The sequence below is a fragment of the Delphinus delphis genome, chromosome 11 (genome assembly GCF_949987515.2).
Source record: "Delphinus delphis chromosome 11, mDelDel1.2, whole genome shotgun sequence".
Taxonomy (NCBI): Eukaryota; Metazoa; Chordata; class Mammalia; order Artiodactyla; family Delphinidae; genus Delphinus; species Delphinus delphis.
Genome location: NC_082693.1, coordinates 44110781 through 44128594, shown reverse-complemented (window position 1 = coordinate 44128594; position 17814 = coordinate 44110781). Strand labels below are relative to the sequence as shown.

The 17814-nt window shown below is 44.7% G+C and overlaps 1 protein-coding gene across 1 annotated transcript in view; it reads left to right on the top strand.

The window, feature by feature from the left end:
- Positions 1-1689: 1689 nt before the first annotated feature.
- CS (citrate synthase) overlaps positions 1690-17814 on the top strand; it is a 28957-nt gene continuing 12832 nt past the window's right edge. The window contains exons 1-2 of the mRNA XM_060024988.1: positions 1690-1895; positions 17461-17511. Coding sequence (XP_059880971.1) covers positions 1854-1895; positions 17461-17511 — 93 coding nt within the window. The 5' untranslated portion in view covers positions 1690-1853. The remainder of the gene's footprint in view (positions 1896-17460; positions 17512-17814) is intronic.

Sequence of the window (17814 nt, the reverse complement as noted above, 5' to 3'; positions counted from 1 at the left end):
CCTGGGCTTTCCCATTGGCCTTATAGCAGTGGATGTCAGGACTGAACAACTTCAAAATAAGTCCATAAAGTCCTCAGGACACTAGGCTCCAGGACACTGTGAGCATTATTGTTCCCCACCCTTCCTCCAATCACTAGAGCTCCAAAATAGGTTACCCTTATGGCCACTCCGTAATTATCCCTTTGGTAGCCTCACCCTGAGAATGCCTCCTGCCACTTGGGGCACTGGAGCTCAGTCCTCTGGCCTGCGGGCTAGTCTCTGTGGATAATTAACCAGAGAGAAGAAACCAGGTCAGACTATTCTAGGGTTAGGAGGAAATCCTCTGTGAGATGCTAAATTGGGAGCAAATATTGATCAGTGGAGCTTTGAAGTCACCGAGGAGATAGCTGAGGTCAGTGCTCCCCTGGGGCACTGCTTGGCTTCTCTTTATGAAGTTTCTAAGATCTACCCATCTGATCCCCAAGCCAGAGAAGCATTGGTTGGTAGGTGTAAAGCTGAGTATAAGGAAACCCCGGAAGAGAAAACGGCATGTTTCTTTCTCTTTTTCCAAGTCCAAGCTATAAACTAGGTTCTTTATAAACAGGATCTGTCTAAACCCGGCTTAGATGGTACTGAGACCTCTGAACTTTGTTACTTCTATGTGAGGAGATAAAAGGGCTGTCCACTTGGGCCTTGGGTCATTCCTCTCTGCCCTTGGGTCAATGACAATGATATCTTAGCAAGGTAGAAAGGTCCTAAGTTCTTGTCTACCCAAAAGAATGAGTCAAGAATGATGTAGATCACTTCAGTGCCATGGTTCATTTAATGGTCTCTGGGGAGCAGAGGATAAGAGTGTATTGAATATAGCCAAGCAGGTATAAAGGTCCAGAGGCCCTATGGGAGTGACGGGAGTGATGTGACAAAAAGGGAGGTGATTTTGGATGAGGGGTTGGTCTGCAGCTCCTGATATTTTGGCTAGATGTGGGGTGGACCGTTTGTGTGGGGCTATGTGACTGGAGTGGCAGTGAGACTAATACCCAGGACCCAGAGGCTCTGGACTGCACTGGAAAGCTTCATATTAAGGGGGCGTTTGTGAGACGGGTTTCCTGGCATTAGTCACAGAACTGACAGCTGGCAAAGACCACTGGATATTCAGGCTCCTGCCTTTGCTTTCCTTCTCCACATTCTGGGTCTGTTGGTATCTATAATACCATGGCTTACCTCAAATGATTTCCACCAAGTAGCTAACTCGGGCATCATAGCCTGTGTCCACATGATGTCACCTCTTTGGCCATTAAGTCATTGACCAAAGACGTTCAAGAAAGCACACCAAGGGATTAGGATCAGTTGTCGTGATAGTGTATTAAGGGGTTGGCTTCCGAGGACCTTCAAAGGTCGAAGTCCTTGGGGCTTTTTCTCTGATAGCCACCTCACAATTAACCTCAAAGGTGTTAAGGATAAGGGGAAAAGCCTAAGTAAGTTAACTGAGTTCTCAGGCACATACTTAACCACCTACACGCTTCCCCCGCCCATCCACCGTTAATTAGCTTACCCCGGACGGCCCAATCCTCCCAGCCACAACTGCTGTCAACGTCTTAGGGCCCGCCCCCCCATGCACACTGGACCAATGGCTGAGCCCGGGGCGAATCCCTTGAGAGGGGGCGGGAGCGGGTTCCGGGCGGTAGGCGGAGCCTCACTGAGGACCCCGGGCTGGGCGCCGCCGCCGGCTCGTTTACCCTTTCCCTCAGCCGCCTCCTTTCAACCTTGTTCCCCTCGTCGGCGCGGCCTCTGGTGCGGCGGCGGCGGCGGCTCCCGTTCCTACCGCAGTTCTCTTCCCTCCTTCCCTCCCCGTCAGATCCCCGAGTTCGCCCACCATGGCTTTACTCACTGCGGCCGCCCGGCTCTTCGGAGCTAAGGTGAGCAACTAGGAGAGAGCGCGCCGTCCCAGGGTGGGGCTGAGGCGACTGCAGGCCCACTAGCGCCGGGGTCTCCCTCCCCTACCCAGGCGCACCCCAGCGCATCTTAAAGGGGCCTTGCGCTTGGCTGGCCGCCAGCCCTGCGTGGCGCTCACAGGGTCACGTGCTTCACTGCCTACCGGCCCCTGGGGGTGTTGAGCTCTGCACGCCCCGGCCTGCGTTCTTGGGCCGGTGGGAAGGCCGGACCCAGCTGTCACCCTGCCTGTCTGGGGTGGAAGAGGCGGGGATGCTTGGCCTTGGAAAAAGGAGTGGAGAACACAGGTGTGTTCCGTTGGAGTTAGGGAAAGAGCCTGTTTGGAGGAAGGGGCGGGGTAAGAGAAGTGGCAGGGGTGAGCAGGTGTGCTCACTCTACCCCTGGGCCAGAGCTGGAGCCTTGGCTAATTTCGGCTTCTGCTTTGTAGAGAGGGCCTTGTCAGTTTTTGAACTTCCTGCTTCCATTTCCATTTCTCCAACCCAGTTATTTAAGCCTTTAGTGACCAAGCATAGCAGTTCCTGTTAGAGGAATGCTACTCGGGTCCTCTTTGTCCTTGGGACTGTTGCACTTACTCTTTATATAGGAGGAGCTTGGGTTGGGTGGAGCGCTTGTGTGAAAGCTTCTGCATGATTATCACATATGATTGGAGAAAAAAACAGAAAGGTTTTTCCCCCAAACTGCAGGCTGGCAAGTGAAGATATTGGGCAGGAAATAGTAATTCCAAGGTTACATGACCGGTCCTACTACTTGCTCACTCAGGTTTTGCTGTTGCTCTTAAGTCTGCTCTACCCAGGAAAGATTCCTCTTATTCTTTGGGGCCCCTTACTTGACTTTTGTTGCCGTTGGAATCAGGAATATTGTTGCAAGTAATGGTGCTTTCAATTTCATATTGCCAAAATTACTTTTGTCTCTGGGCAACTTGGCTCTTTAAACAGAGAAACTGGTGTGCTGAGGGAGTCCCAGCCTTCTAATCCAAGCAGGGACAGTCCCACAAGTGACCTTGACTCCTGCAAAGAACTTATACTTTCTCTTCTGCAGACAGATTAAAGTTGCCAGCACCTGAGGGGAGGAAGGGAAACCTTAGAATTGTTTTGGCTTACTGTGTTATCTTGCATGGTTGGTGATAAGGTGAAGCATGTAGGATTTACAGGTTCTTCCAGGTACTCAGCAGCAAGGTGGAGGCTGATCATTTGGGAGATACTTGTCTTACCTGACGGTAGTTTCTTCCGCTGCCAGAGACCAGGGTAAGGAAGCCTCTTGGGAAATGAAGCAAGTTCTAGATAGTGTTTTGGCAGAATAGGGGACACTATAATTAGCTCATTCCAGAGCTGCTAACCCAGACCAGATAATCTAACCCTACAGTTTGAAAAAGCCTTTAGAATTTACGTTCGAATTTATTTTGCCTCTTAAACCTCTGAGGAAACTCAGAAAGCTTTTGGGTTGGGCTTCCCTGGTGGCGCAGTGGTTGAGAGTCCGCCTGCCGATGTAGGGGACACGGGTTCGTGCCCCGGTCTGGGAAGATCCCACATGCTGCGGAGCGGCTGCGCCCGTGAGCCATGGCCACAGAGCCTGCAGGCCCCGCAACGGGAGAGGCCACAACAGTGAGAGGCCCGCGTACCGCAAAAAAAAAAAAAGAAAAGAAAAGAAAAGAAAGCTTTTGGGTTGACAGGGCTACCTAACTGTAGTGATCATTACTGTTTTGTTTACTTTCCTGTTAGAGACGGACCTGAGGATCCCAAAAACCTGTATATTGGAAGCCATTAGAAGGCTTTCGACCCTTAAAACTAATAAAGCCTATCAGATTGAGGAGTAGAAACTTTCTGAGATCTAAGCAGTTAACAGCTAGGATACCAAGAAGCCTTTCAGTTTGTCAGCATTGCTAGCACCTGCCTGAGCTTTCCAGATTAGTCTGCAGTACTCAATTTTACTTTTGCTAGTAAGGTAGGCTTTAGAAGGCAAAAATAGTCTTCTAGCCTGCTACTGTGATTCTCAAGGTCAGGTGTAGTTCGCTTTTCTGAGAAATTTTTTTGACCTTGCCAAGAGACACAAATACTAGTCATTGTTCTGTTGTTCCACTGTTGTTCCTTCCCACTGTCAGGTAATTTTTTTTTTTTAATGTTGAGCCTTCTTTTTAATTTATTTATTTTTATTTTTGGCTGTGTTGGCTTTCTCTGGTTGTGGCAAGCGGGGGCCGCTCTTCATCACGGTGCGCGGGCCTCTCACTGTCGTGGCCTCTCTTGTTGCGGAGCACAGGCTCCAGACGCGCAGGCTCAGTAGTTGTGGCTCACAGGCCTAGTCGCTCCGCGGCATGTGGGATCTTCCCAGATCAGGGCTCGAACCCGTGTCCCCTGCATTAGCAGGCAGATTCTCAACCTCTGCGCCACCAGGGAAGCCTCACTGTCAGGTAATTTAATGAACACCTGAGTTGGAGAGACCACCTGTTTCAGAGCCTTGAGATTATTTTGACTTCTTGTTTACCTGAATGCATTTCTACTAAGCAATGGTATTAGCTGTGGGTGCCTTAGCTTTGTGCTGTAAATACTGTCTTTTCATAGGTGATCTGGGTTGGGAATTAGAGTAGGGCCACCAGTTAACTTTTGGATTCATGCCAAAGTGACTTAACCAACCCTAGTTGCTTCTTGTGTCATTGAGAATTGCTCCTCCAAGCTAGGATGTTTGATAACTTTGCGTAAATCAATCCAGAAATGTTTCTAGATTATTCCTAGACTTTCTCAAGACTCTTAATACCCGTGATTCCTCTACAGCAGACGTACACCACTGCACATCTCTTGTATAAATCCTAGTCTGAAATTGGGTTCTACAAAATTGAGTCAGTTTTGTCCTGTGAAATGTTAGTTAGGCTTAAAGCCCCAAACTTCTAAGGGCAAGCACTCAAATCTCTTTGCCTTCATTTTGATTATCAGCCTACCCAAAGTAATGGCAATTCCTTGACGCTTACTAGATGGACCAAAGATGAAAAATGGAGAATAAATCCTCATCATGTGCTAATGGTGGTATGATTGCATTTGTTCTTCCTAGTGGTCTTTAGATTGGTAGCAGGTGAATGCATGGGTGTGGGGAGGCATTGAGGTGAGCCGTGGTGAAGTGGATAATCAGAGAAGGGAAGGCTGGCATTCCTAGTTCTTAGAGTGCAAGTGGGCAGAAGGCAGGAAACCAGACTTGGTGGATCTCCCTAAAGCCACAGAGTAATTCCTTCTGCCCTCTTTTCAGTGCCCTATGTGATAGAGTTGAATAGGATTTGAGTGAAATTAAAAACAGTAGTGAGGCAGCTTTAGCAATGGCTCTTAGGATCTGACTGTCTTTCAGTTCTCCCTCAACTTGCCTAAGTTCCTATATTTCTTTTAACATGTTATCATTTTTTAAATTAATTTTATTTATTTATTTTTGGCTGCATTGCGTCTTCGTTGCTGCACGTGGGCTTTCTCTAGTTGCAGCAGGAGGGGGCTACTCTTTGTTGTGGTGTGTGGGCTTCTCTTGTTGCAGAGCATGGCCTCTAGGTATGCGGGCTTCAGTAGTTGCAGCACATGGGCTCAGTAGTTGTGGCACACGGGCTGAGTTGCTCTACAACATGTGGGATCTTCCTGGACCAGGGCTCGAACTTGTGTCTCCTGCATTGGCAGGCAGATTCTTAACCACTGCGCCCCAGGGAAGTCCTTAACATGTTATCATTTAAAAAGCTACGGGCTTCCCTGGTGGCACAGTGGTTGAGAGTCTGCCTGCCGATGCAGGGGACACAGGTTCGTGCCCTGGTCCGGGAAGAGCCCACATGCCGCGGAGCGTCTGGGCCCGTGACATGGCCACTGAGGCTGTGCGTCCGGAGCCTGTGCTCCGCAACAGGAGAGGCCGCAGCAGTGAGAGGCCCACGTACCGCAAAAAAAAAAAAAAAAAGCTCCGTAAGTAAGTTCACAGTAAGTAAGCACGTCATCACCTGAGGTGCTTCTTCACATTGCACATTCATGAATCCTACCTTCAGATTCTGATTCAGCAAAGGTGGGATGGATCTGGAAACTTGTATTTTTTCAAGTGTCTCATTTGACTGCTTGGTGATCCCCTCCAGTTGGGCCAACTGTGTTTAATGTATATATGAAGCTTTGAGTGTTTTGACTTTTTTTTTTTTTTAGTGATTATTTTAAATGACTTCAGAAATAACTATTCTAAGAAATAGTCTGATTTAGACTATTTCTCTGGGTTTGTCTTCCTAGGCCTTTTTTTCAAATGCCTGAGGAAAAGTTTCTTGTAAATCCCTGAAACAAAGCATTGTAAGAACTAGTAGAAGTGAGGGAACAGTTTCTAGTTCCTGAAAAAGTAGTACAGTGACAGATCCTATATACTTTATTCAGTAGTGTATGCTTAGTGTGCACATAATAAGTAGATGTTCAGCAACTATTTGTTAAAGAACAGTAAGAATTTCTCTGAAAGGAAAATTAGGACTCGATTCTTTTCTGAGTCTGAATTGGTGTCCTTTCCCGTCTTCTTCACTGAATAATCAGCGAACCTTTAGCAAAGGGTCTGTTAGACAATGAGAGTTCGGCAGAATTATTAAGGAAACTCTTGTGAGTATGAAGGGCATCACAGTATGAAATCTGAAGATTGCTCAGGCTATTAAGTGGCCTGACCAAGTAGTGCAGGCAGACTTCCAATATCACCATTGTGAAACACAGATGTTAAATGGCTTTAGTTCTCTGACCTGGTTCTGGGGAGAGAGGAGCCTTTGTCCTATGTGTGTTCTTTTTCACTTAATGCAAGTTGTTTCTTCTGCATTGGAAGCCTTTGTAGCACAAGATTTTTCCTACAGTTATTAGTGAATTATATTTGCTTCATCAACTAAGCCAGTTCTGGCTTGGCAAGCTCTGATCTTTTATTGATGAAGGACAAGACTCTAATAAAATCAGGAGCATCTCTCACAAGTTTTTTTGGGTTTTTTTGGGTTTTTTTTGTTTTGGCAGTACACGGGCCTCTCACTGTTGTGGCCTCTCCCGTTGCGGAGCACAGGCTCCGGACGCCCGGGCTCAGCGGCCATGGCTCACGGGCCCAGCCGCTCCGCGGCATGTGGGATCTTCCCGGACCGGGGCACAAACCCGCGTCCCCTGCATTGGCAGGCGGACTCTCAACCACTGCGCCACCAGGGAAGCCCTCACAAGTTTTTTTTTTTAATTTTTAAATTGAGGTATAGTTGATTTACAATATTATATTAGTTTCAGGTATACAACATAGTGATTCAACATTTTTTAGATTATACTCCATTTATAGCTATTATAATGTATTGGCTATATTCCCTGTGCTGTACAATATATCCTTGTAGCCTATTAATTTTATACACAGTAGTTTGTAATCTCACAAGTTTGTTGGAGCTCCTGGATATGTGGCAGGATATGTTCTGAATGTGCCTAGGATAGGGAATCAAAGGAAATTTGGCTTTTCCCATGTAGAGTAAGGGTCCTAGATGTGGATCGATGATGATAATAGGCTAGGAGGAATAAGAGAAATAACCACATTATTGAGTAAGTGCTTATCCAAATGGTATTCTACTGTTCCCAGAATTTGGGGGAGAAGGGAGTAGTTTGTTTTTGTTTTTGTTTTTTTTGGCTGCGCTGGGTCTTCCTTGCAGCGCTTGGGCTTCTCTATGGGCTCCACAGTGCGTAGGCTCAGTAGTTGCGGTGCGTGGGCTTCTCTCTAGTTTGGCTCTCTAGTTGGGGTGCGCAGGCTCCAGAGCACACGGGCTCAGTAGTTGCAGCACAAGGGTTTAGTTGCCCTGTGGCATGTGGGATCTTAGTTCCCCGACCAGGGATTGAACCCGCGTCCCCTGCTTTGGAAGGCAGATTCTTAACTACTGGACCACCAGGGAAGTCCCGAGAAGGGAATAGTTTTAATTGATTTTTGTTAAGTGATTTCGCGAATACCCTATTCCAGAAATACCCTAAGTATTATAAGCAAGTCTTTGGCAGAATTTCCTGCATGTATTATTTGTCCTTTTCCTCCCTTGGCCCTTTAAGATAGAGGTTCCTTTAATTATATTTTTCCATCCTAGCATAGCACATTTGAGAGCTACAGCCCATTTCTATCAATAATAGCCAGCTCACTAAAAGAGTTATTGCAAGGGGTGGCAGCATATGAGGTTTGAAAATCCTTTTAGTGATTGCGATACCCCCATCCTGTAGAGAATCCTGGCTGTCAGACATTGTGAGCCAGGCCCTTATCTTCGGAAGTAGCGCTCTCCATTTCTCCCCATGAAGGAGCTGACCTATTGAGTGAGGTGACTCCCTGATTCACCTGACAGGTGCTGTTCCAGTAGGATGACTTTACACGTGGCATGCAACCAGAAGCCAAAAGCCCCGCTGCCACACCTCCAGAACTGGGGGAGGAGCTGGGAGGTGAAAGTTCAGGGATGACTCAGAGATTTGTAATCTGCCTGTTGCATCTGTGAGTATAGCTTGGATGTACTATACAAAGCCATTTAGCAGCTTTCCTTGGCAGCCAGGAGTAGATGAAATGAGGTATGTAGCCTAGGGTATGACAGTCCTCTAACATCTCCTGTCTAGATTTGCTTGCTGGTGGGGATTATGGTTAGTTAAATTTGTTTCCTCTCCTTGAGACTCTTCTCTTGGTCAGGAGGCCCTTAGGAAATTGGGGCTTTATTTCCTGTTCTACAGCTAGAGGGAATTATCCATTCACCCCTTCCTCAGGCTTGACTGCCTCTTTCCTGGAATCCAACTCCACGAGAAAATTGTGACATGAGTTGGTAGGTAATAGGCCGACACATTTCTAAGAAACAGATATTTATTGATCTCAGCTATACAGAAGGCACTGTTCCAGATGCCTTCATGCAAATGATTTCATATAGTCTACTTGTCTACCCTGCAGTTGGCTTTGTTGTTACCAGTTTAGAGGTGTGAAAATTGAAACTAGAAGTTAGGTCATACAGCCATGGTAGCACAGCAGGATAGTGGCAGAACCTGGATTTAGGACTTGACCCTTGATAACACCATATCCCAGGCTCTTTATATTCTACCCTTCTGCTTCCTTGCTTAATGCTTTAAACCATGGATGTTTCTTAAACTTTATTGTTCATAGGAATCACTTAGTGAGTTTGTTAAACTGGAGATTTGGATTCAGTAGGTCTGAGGTGAGGCCCAAGATTCTGCATGTCTGACAAGCTCCAAGTAATGCTTGTATTGCAGGCTAGGCATTCATATTTTAAATAGCAAGGCTTTTGAGTACCTTTACATATATGTCCTTGTTGGAGCCTTAGAATCAGACTTTGAGCTAAGTAGCTTGAGTGTTATCCTAAATGTGGAGAGGAAAAGGGAAACAGTAGTTAGTTGTTTGCTTTGGATGTCTCAGTTATTTAGTAATGGAGCTGGGACTAGAACCCAAATTTCCTTTCCTAATTCCAAGGCATGTGCTTTGTGCTCTGACCTCTACATCATTAGATAAAGTTGTCCTAACTTGAATTGTTCCTATTGTAGCCTTTTGGGTGGTCATATCAATGAATTGCTGCTTTTAAAATCCTTCATATTTCTTTAGTTTTTTCCCTAGGTTGCAGGGTGAGCTAAAATATGACTAAATTTGACATTGAAGAATGCTAGAAAGTGGCCATACTATTTAATTTTCTACATTTATTATATAATAAATACAGAGCACTTGCTGTGTGTCAGGCATGGTTTTAAGTAAATATTGACCTAATTAATTCTCATAGCAGGTACTCATAGCAGGTACTATTACTGTTCCCATTTTACAAATATTTTCTCAGGTCCTTTCTCTCCCCCTCTCCCCCTCTCCCCCTCTCCCCCTCTCCCCCTCTCCCCCTCTCCCCCTCTCCCCCTCTCCCCCTCTCCCCCTCTCTCCCTCTCTCCCTCTCTCCCTCTCTCCCTCTCTCCCTCTCTCCTTCTCTCCTTCTCCTTCTCCTTCTCCTTCTGGGACCCATATAATGCGAATGTTGGTGCGTTTAATGTTGTCCCAGAGGTCTCTGAGACTGTCCTCATTTCTTTTCATTCTTTTTTCTTTATTCTGTTCTGCGGCAGTGATTTCCACCATTTTGTCTTCCAGCTTGCTTATCCGTTCTTCTGTCTCACTTATTCTGCTACTGATTCCTTCTAGTGCATTTTTTATTTCAGTTATTGTATTGTTTATTTGTTCTTTAGTTTTTCTAGGTCTTTGTTAAACATTTCTTGTATCTTCTTGATCTGTGCCTCTATTCTTTTTCCAAGATCTTGGATCATCTTTACTATCATTACTCTGAATTCTTTTTGGGTAGATTGTTCTCATTTTACAGATAAGGAAATTGAAGCACAGAAAGATTAAATGACTTGGCTAGGGTCACACAGCCAGAAATGTAGTAGGAACACAATATACTAGCTTTATTCTATAGCTACATAGCCACGCTCTCCACAAACTAGCATTGCTTTGCAAATTGGAGATCTGGCTAAGAAGTGTTGCTGATGGAGGTTAGGGACAGTTGAGATCAGCTCTCCTTAAATTACTTTTGAGGTGCCTCATTAAATGGCAAAGACACTCTCTACAAAGGAAATTAAGACTTTGCTGGTGGTGGAAGTGGGGTGATAGTTTAGTTGCAAGTTCCTCTTCCCCAACCATTCCTTTAAAGTAGCATTCATATAAAAAGATCTGAGAATTGACTATAACTAAGCAGCAGTCATGACCTATCTGACACCTTTAAATGATGTTTCATTCTTACAGCCTTGTTAGGTGACCTTCCACCCTTTTCTTTCTGATTTCTTTTTTTCTTTTTTTTTTTACCTTAAATGAAGTAAAAGGAGAAGGAAGCTCGTTGATTCTAGTAGTTCTCTCTCACAAGGGGAAAAAACTGTTTTTGTCTGGCTCTCATTCTGTCTGCTGAGCTTGGATAGATTTTTTTTCTTTTGCCTAAGATTTAACTTTAAACTATTCTTCTTATAATCCTTCCTCTTGCCAATGAAGCAGCCAGCCATTACAGAAACTTCAGCATGGTTTAGAAGTGGAAAAATGATCATTATGGAGAGATTTCAACTTCTTTTTTCTCTATGATGGTATGTTTCCCTATAGCCTCTTTAAAAACAAAACAGAACCACAACAACAAACTACCCACAATTAAAAGGTCTGTTGAGTGCTGATGTGGTCTCTGGGAGATAGGGCCTCTATTATAGGGAATCTGTGGGACCATGGAGCATGGAATAGCTTGAACATGGTTAGCACTGTAGAACAATAGTTTGAACTTATTCACAGGTTTTCCCTTGTTCACTTTTTGGTGACTAGTAAGAAAAAGCAAAGTTCTTTTTTTTTTTTAATTAATTTATTTGGCTGCCTTGGATCTTCGTTGCAGCACGCAGGATCTTCGTTGAGGCATGCGGGATCTTTAGTTGTGGCATGCAGACTCTTTTAGTTGCGGCATATGGGATCTAGTTCCCTGACCAGGGATTGAACCCAAGCCCCCTACATTGGGAGCGCGGAGTCTTAGCCACTGGACCACCAGGGAAGTCCCCAGGAACGTTATTTCTTGAGTGCTGCGTCTGGCTCCCACGCGCCCTGTGTAAGATGAACAGGCTAAAGGGCTGTTTGTGCTGCGTGCTTTCTGCCCAAATGGTCCTCAGTGAGCTAGAGGAGATGGTTTAGGAAGTTAATGAAAGGAGTTGCAGGCAGCCCTGGTAAACAAGTTGAGGTGATCCCCCTTTGTTTTAGGGCCATATTCGCTTGTTTTCTGCTCTCTGAATTTAGGTTTGGATTGATTCTTTTTAAAATAACATTTTCTGAAGGGTCTCTTCCCTTTTCATTTCTCCCTCCTGCCCCAACAGAAAGAGGGGTACTAACTTCTAAAAAGCCTCAGGCCCTACTAACTCTCACCTTAGGCATGTAGTGTTTTGGAATTTATACAGTAACACTAGTTCAAATGATTTTCAGCACGACCAGACAGCAATGCAATACAGTCGGCTCTCTGTGGGTTCTGCATCTGTGGGTTCTGCATCCACAGGTTCTGCGTCTGTGGGTACAACCAACTGTAGATCAAAAATATTAAAAAAAAATATTCCAGAGAGGTTTCCCTGGTGGCGCAGTGGTTAAGAATCCACCTGACAGGTGACACGGGTTTGAGCCCTGGTCCGGGAAGATCCCACATGCCATGGAGCAACTAAGCCCATGCACCACAGCTACTGAGCCTGCGCTCTAGAGCCCACGTGTCACAACTACTGAAGCCCACATTCCTAGAGCCCATGCTCCACAACAAGAGAAGCCACTGCAATGAGAAGCCCGCGCACTGCAACAAAGAGTAGCCCCTGCTCGCCACAACTAGGGAAAGCCTGCGTGCAGCAACAAAGACCCAATGAAGTCAAAACTAAATAAATTAAATAAATTAAAAATTCCAGAAAGTTCCAAAAAGTAAAACTTGAATTTGCCACGTGCGTGCTGACAACGATTTGCATAACATTTACTTTGTATTTACAACTATATAGCATTTATAGTGCATTAGGTATTGTAAGTAATTTAGAGGTGATTTTAAAGTATATGGAAGAGGGGCTTCCCTGGTGGCTCACTGGTTAAGAATCCGCCTGCCAATTCAGGGGATACGGGTTCAAGCCCTGGTCTGGGAAGATCCCACATGCTGCGGAGCAAAGAAGCCCGTGTGCCACAACTACTGAGCTTGCCCTCTAGAGCCCGTGAGCCACAGCTACTGAAGCCCGCGTGCCTAGAGCCCGTGCTCTACAACAAGAGAAGCCACTGCAATGAGAAGCCCATGCACCGCAACAACAAGTAGTCCCTGCTTGCTGCAAATAGAGAAAGCACGCACGCAGCAAGGAAGACCCAACACAGCCAAAAATTAAATAAATAAATAAATTAAAAAAAAAAAAGTATATGGAAGGGGACTTCCCTGGTGGTACAGTGGTTGAGAATCTGCCTGTCAATGCAGTGGACACGGGTTTGAGCCCTGGTCTGGGAAGATCCCACATGCTGCAGAGCAACTGGGCCCGTGAGCCACAATTACTGAGCCTGCGCGTCTGGAGCCTGTGCGCCGCAACAAGAGAGGCCGCGATAGTGAGAGGCCCACACACCGTGATGAAGAGTGGCCCCCGCTTGCCACAACTAGAGAAAGCCCTCGCACAGAAACGAAGACCCAACACAGCCATAAATTAATTAATTAATTTTAAAATAATAATAAAATAAATAAATTTTTTAAAAAAGAAAAAGTATATGGAAGGCGACTTCCCTGGTGGTGCAGTGGTTCAGAATCCGCCTGCCACAAGAATATACCATGGAGAAAAGACAGCCTCTTCAATAAGTGGTGCTGGGAAAACTGGATAGCTACATGTAAAAGAATGAAATTAGAACACTCCCTAACACTGTACACACACACAAAAAACTCAAAATGGATTAAAGACCTAAATGTAAGGCCAGACACTATAAAACTCTTAGAGGAAAACAGGCAGAACACTCTGACATAAATCACAGCAAGATCCTTTTTGACCCACCTTCTAGAGAAATGGAAATAAAAACAAAAATAAACAAATGGGACCTGATGAAACTTAAAAGCTTTTGCGCAGCAAAGGAAACCATAAACAAGATGAAAAGACAAACCTCAGAATGGGAGAAAATATTTGCAAATGAAGCAACTGACCAAGGATTAATCTCCAAAATTTACAAGCAGCTCATGCAGTTCAATATCAAAACAACAGACAACCCAATCCAAAAATGGGCAGAAGACCTAAATAGTCATTTCTCCAAAGAAGATATACAGATTGCCAACAAACACACGAAAGGATGCTCAACATCACTAATCATTAGAGAAATGCAAATCAAAACTACAATGAGGTATCACCTCACACCAGTCAGAATGGTCATCATCAAAAAATCTACAAACAACAAATGGTGGAGAGGGTGTGGAAAAAAGGGAACCCTCTTGCACTGTTAGTGGGAATGTAAATTGATACAGCCACTATGGAGAACAGTATGGAGGTTCCTTAAAAAATTAAAAATGGAACTACCATATGACCCAGCAATCCCACTACTGGGCATATACCCTGAGAAAACCATAATTCAAAAAGAGTCATGTACTACAAGGTTCATTGCAGCTCCATTTACAATAGCCAGGACATGGGAGCAACCTAAGTGTCCATCGACAGATAAATGGATAAAGAAGATGAGGCATATGTATACAATGGAATATTACTCGGCCATAAAAAGAAACGAAATTGAGTTATTTGTAGTGAGGTGGAAGGACCTAGAGTCTGTCATACAGAGTGGGGTAAGTCAGAAGGAGAAAAACAAATCCTGTATGCTAACACATATATATGGAATCTTAAAAAAAAAAAATGGTTCTGAAGAACCTAGGGGCAGGACAGGAATAAAGACGCAGATGTAGAGAATGGACTTGAGGACACGGGGAGGGGGAGGGGTAAGCTGGGACGAAGTGAGAGAGTGGCATGGACTTATATATACTGCCAAATGTAAAATAGCTAGTGGGAAGCAGCCACAGGGTGATCAGCTCAGTGCTTTGTGACCACCTAGAGGGGTGGGATAAGGAGAGTGGGAGGGAGATGTAAGAGGGAAGAGATATGGGGATATATGTATATGTATAGCTGACTCACTTTGTTATAAAGCAGAAACTAACATGCCATTGTAAAGCAATTATACTCCAATAAAGATGTTTAAAAAAAAAAAAAAAAGAATCCGCCTGCCAGTGTGGGGGACACAGGTTCAAGCCCTGCTCCGGAAGGATCCCACATGCTGCGGAGCAACTAAGCCCATGTGCCACAACTACTGAGCCTGTGCTCTAGAGCCCACGTGCCACAACTACTGAGCCTGCGTGCCACAACTACTGAAGCCCATGCGCCTAGAGCCCTGCTGTGCAACAAGAGAAGCCATCACAATTAGAAACCTGCGCACCGCAACGAAGAGTAGCCCCCACTCACCCGCCACTAGAGAAAGCCCGTGCGCAGCAACGAAGTATATGGAAGGATGTGCTTATTAGGTTATATGCAAATACTACAACATTTTATATAAAGAACTTGAGCTTCCTCGGATTTTGGCTATCTGTTGGGGGTAGGGGGTCCTGGAACCAATCCCCCCTTGAATACTGAGGGATGACTGTAGTTACTAGAAAAGGTGTCTCTGACCTTTTGGTGAAAGGAGGAGAAATGTAGACTTTCTCCACAGTTTGTGTGTGTGTGTGTGTGTGTGTGTGTGTGTGTGTGTGTGTGTAAAATCTTTAGTTTGCATGGTGCTTCCACATCCATTGTAATTTAATCGTCACAAGGCAACCCTGTGAGATGTGTGGTAGGTATCAGCACCATTTTATAGATGAGGACACTGGGGCTTATTTTGACAATATCATTTTATCTTCAAAATAATCTTGTGGGGACTTCCCTGGTGGTCCAGTGCTTAAGACTCCATGCTCTAATGCAGGGGGCACAGGTTCGATCCCTGGTCCAGGAACTAAGATCCCACGTGCTGCGCACAGCCAAAAAATAAAAAAGAGAGAAAAAAATCTTGTGAAGAAAAGTCAACCTCCTTGCCTCAGTCCTTACAACTTAGTAGTATAACTGGTTGTCTTTCTTTTTTTTTAAACACTACAAGTTAGGTATTATTTTTATTTTTGTTTATTTATTTGGCAGTGCTCGGTCTTCATTACGGTGTGCAGGCTTCTCTAGTTGCGGTACATGGGCTCAGTAGTTGTGGTGCGCAGGCTCTCTAGTTGTGGCCTGAGGTCTTAGTTGCCCTGCAGCATGTGGGATCTTAGTTCCCCAACCAGGGATCGAACCTGTGTTCCCTGCATTGGAAGGTGGATTCTGGACCACCAGGGAAGTCCCTGGTTGTCTTTTTCAAAGGCAGTGTTGAACTTTCTGTTGCAACTCAGCAATCTTCATAGAAAGTTGTTTTTCTTGGGGGGAGAAATCTATCTCTAAACATAGCCTAGCTACACTATTTATATTTACAATTGCCAAGATATGGAAGCCACCTAAGTGTCCATCAAGAGATGAATGGATAAAGAAGCAGTGTTGTATATATACAATAGAATACTACTCAACCATAAAAAAGTGAAATTTTGCCATTTGCAGCAATATGGATGGAGTTGGAGTATATTATGTGAGTGAAATAAGTCAGAGAAAGACAGATACTGATCACTTATATGTGTAATCTAAAAAAGAAAACTAGTGACTATAACAAAAAAGAAAAAGACACTGATATAGAGAATAAACTATAGTGGTACAGTGTGGGGAGGGGAAAGATGGGGTAGGGGGTTAAGAGATCTAAACTAAGTATAAAATAAACTATAAGGATATATTGTACAGCACAGGGAATATAGCCAGTATTGTATAATAACTATAAATGGAATGTAACCTTTAAAAATTAATCAAAAAAAAAAATTGTGAATCAGGGCACTTCCCTGGTGGTCAGTGGTAAAGAATCCACCTCCAATGCAGGGGACGTGGGTTCGATCCCTGGTCAGGGAACTAAGATCCCACATGCTGTGGGGCAACTATGCCCGCGTGCCACAACTACTGAGCTCCTGTGCCACAACTACTGAGCTTGCACGCCTCAACTAGAGCCCATGTGCCTCAAACTACAGAGCCCACGCGCCTCAAACTGCAGAGCCCACGCACCCTGGAGCCTATGTGCCACAACTAGAGAAGAGAAAACCCGCAGGCCACAGCTAGAGAGAAGCCCGCGCACCACAACGAAGAGCTCTCACGCTACAACGGAAGATCCTGGGTGCCGCCTCTAAGACCCAGTGCAGCCAAAAATAAATAATAAATCTTTTTTAAAAAAACTGTGAATCACTATGTTGTATACCTGAAACTTATATAATACAGTACGTCAACTATACCTCAATTTAAAAGAAAAAATTCCTTTGGTACAGGTGTGTAGGTGATAAACTCTCAGCTTTTGTTTACCTGAAATGTCTTTATTTCACCCCCTTTAAGATTTCTTCCTCACCTGGGTACACAACTCTAGCTTAGTAATTATTTTCTCTCAATATTTTAAAGATAATTTACCAGTTTTCTAGTTTCCATTGCAGTTGAGCAGTCTGTTGGTTGTTGCTTTGTAGATATTCTGTTTTCTCTGTGCTTTTTCCAGGAGCATATCAGGTAGTGTTGTAAAAGGCTGCTTCCACCTGTGGGCTCTCCTAGACTGGAGAGGTTGAAGTGTTGCCAAAAGGCTAGGTGCTGAAGAAACCTTACCAGCTGGGTTAAGTAATTGATCAGTTTTCTCATTTGCTTTTCTCAGAGCTACTGTCGACTAGAGTGGGATGGACTGGGTACTTTAACAACTGCCTCTCTGACATTTCTTCTGTGCCTAACAAACCCAGCCGTAGAACCCAGGTGATGGGAGAGTCTCTTCAGGGAATGCTAATGAAGCTGTTGCTTCCAGACTGGTAACTCTTTCCAGGTTGCTCGAGGCCTTTTATAGCTTTCTTATGTCAGACTGTCCTTAGAGGCTAAAATGAAGAGAGGTTGAGTCACTGTAACTCCTTTTTAATACATAGGAGGGAGGACAATTGCATAAGGTTTTGTGTTTTCTTTGCAGAATGCATCCTGTCTTGTTCTTGCTGCCCGGCATGCCAGTGCTTCTTCCACGGTAAGGTTTGGAAAAGAGGACTGAGAATCATTGAGGCAGCTTGACCCTGGGATGGGGAGGGGTGGTGGGCTACTACTCAGCCTCTCATCATTATCCTGAGTATCTCCTGGAGGTTTCCAGTTGTTATTGTTACAAGTATTATCACTACTACTACTTTAAGATAGCTGAAGCACTGTGGACATGATATGGACTGTGGGGTTTTGGCTGGGAAAATTAGCTCTGTAATGTACTTCAACAAAAGTACCATTCTCTTCAGTGACTATCTGTCCCATACAAGGAAATGTTGGAGCTTATGGTATTGGT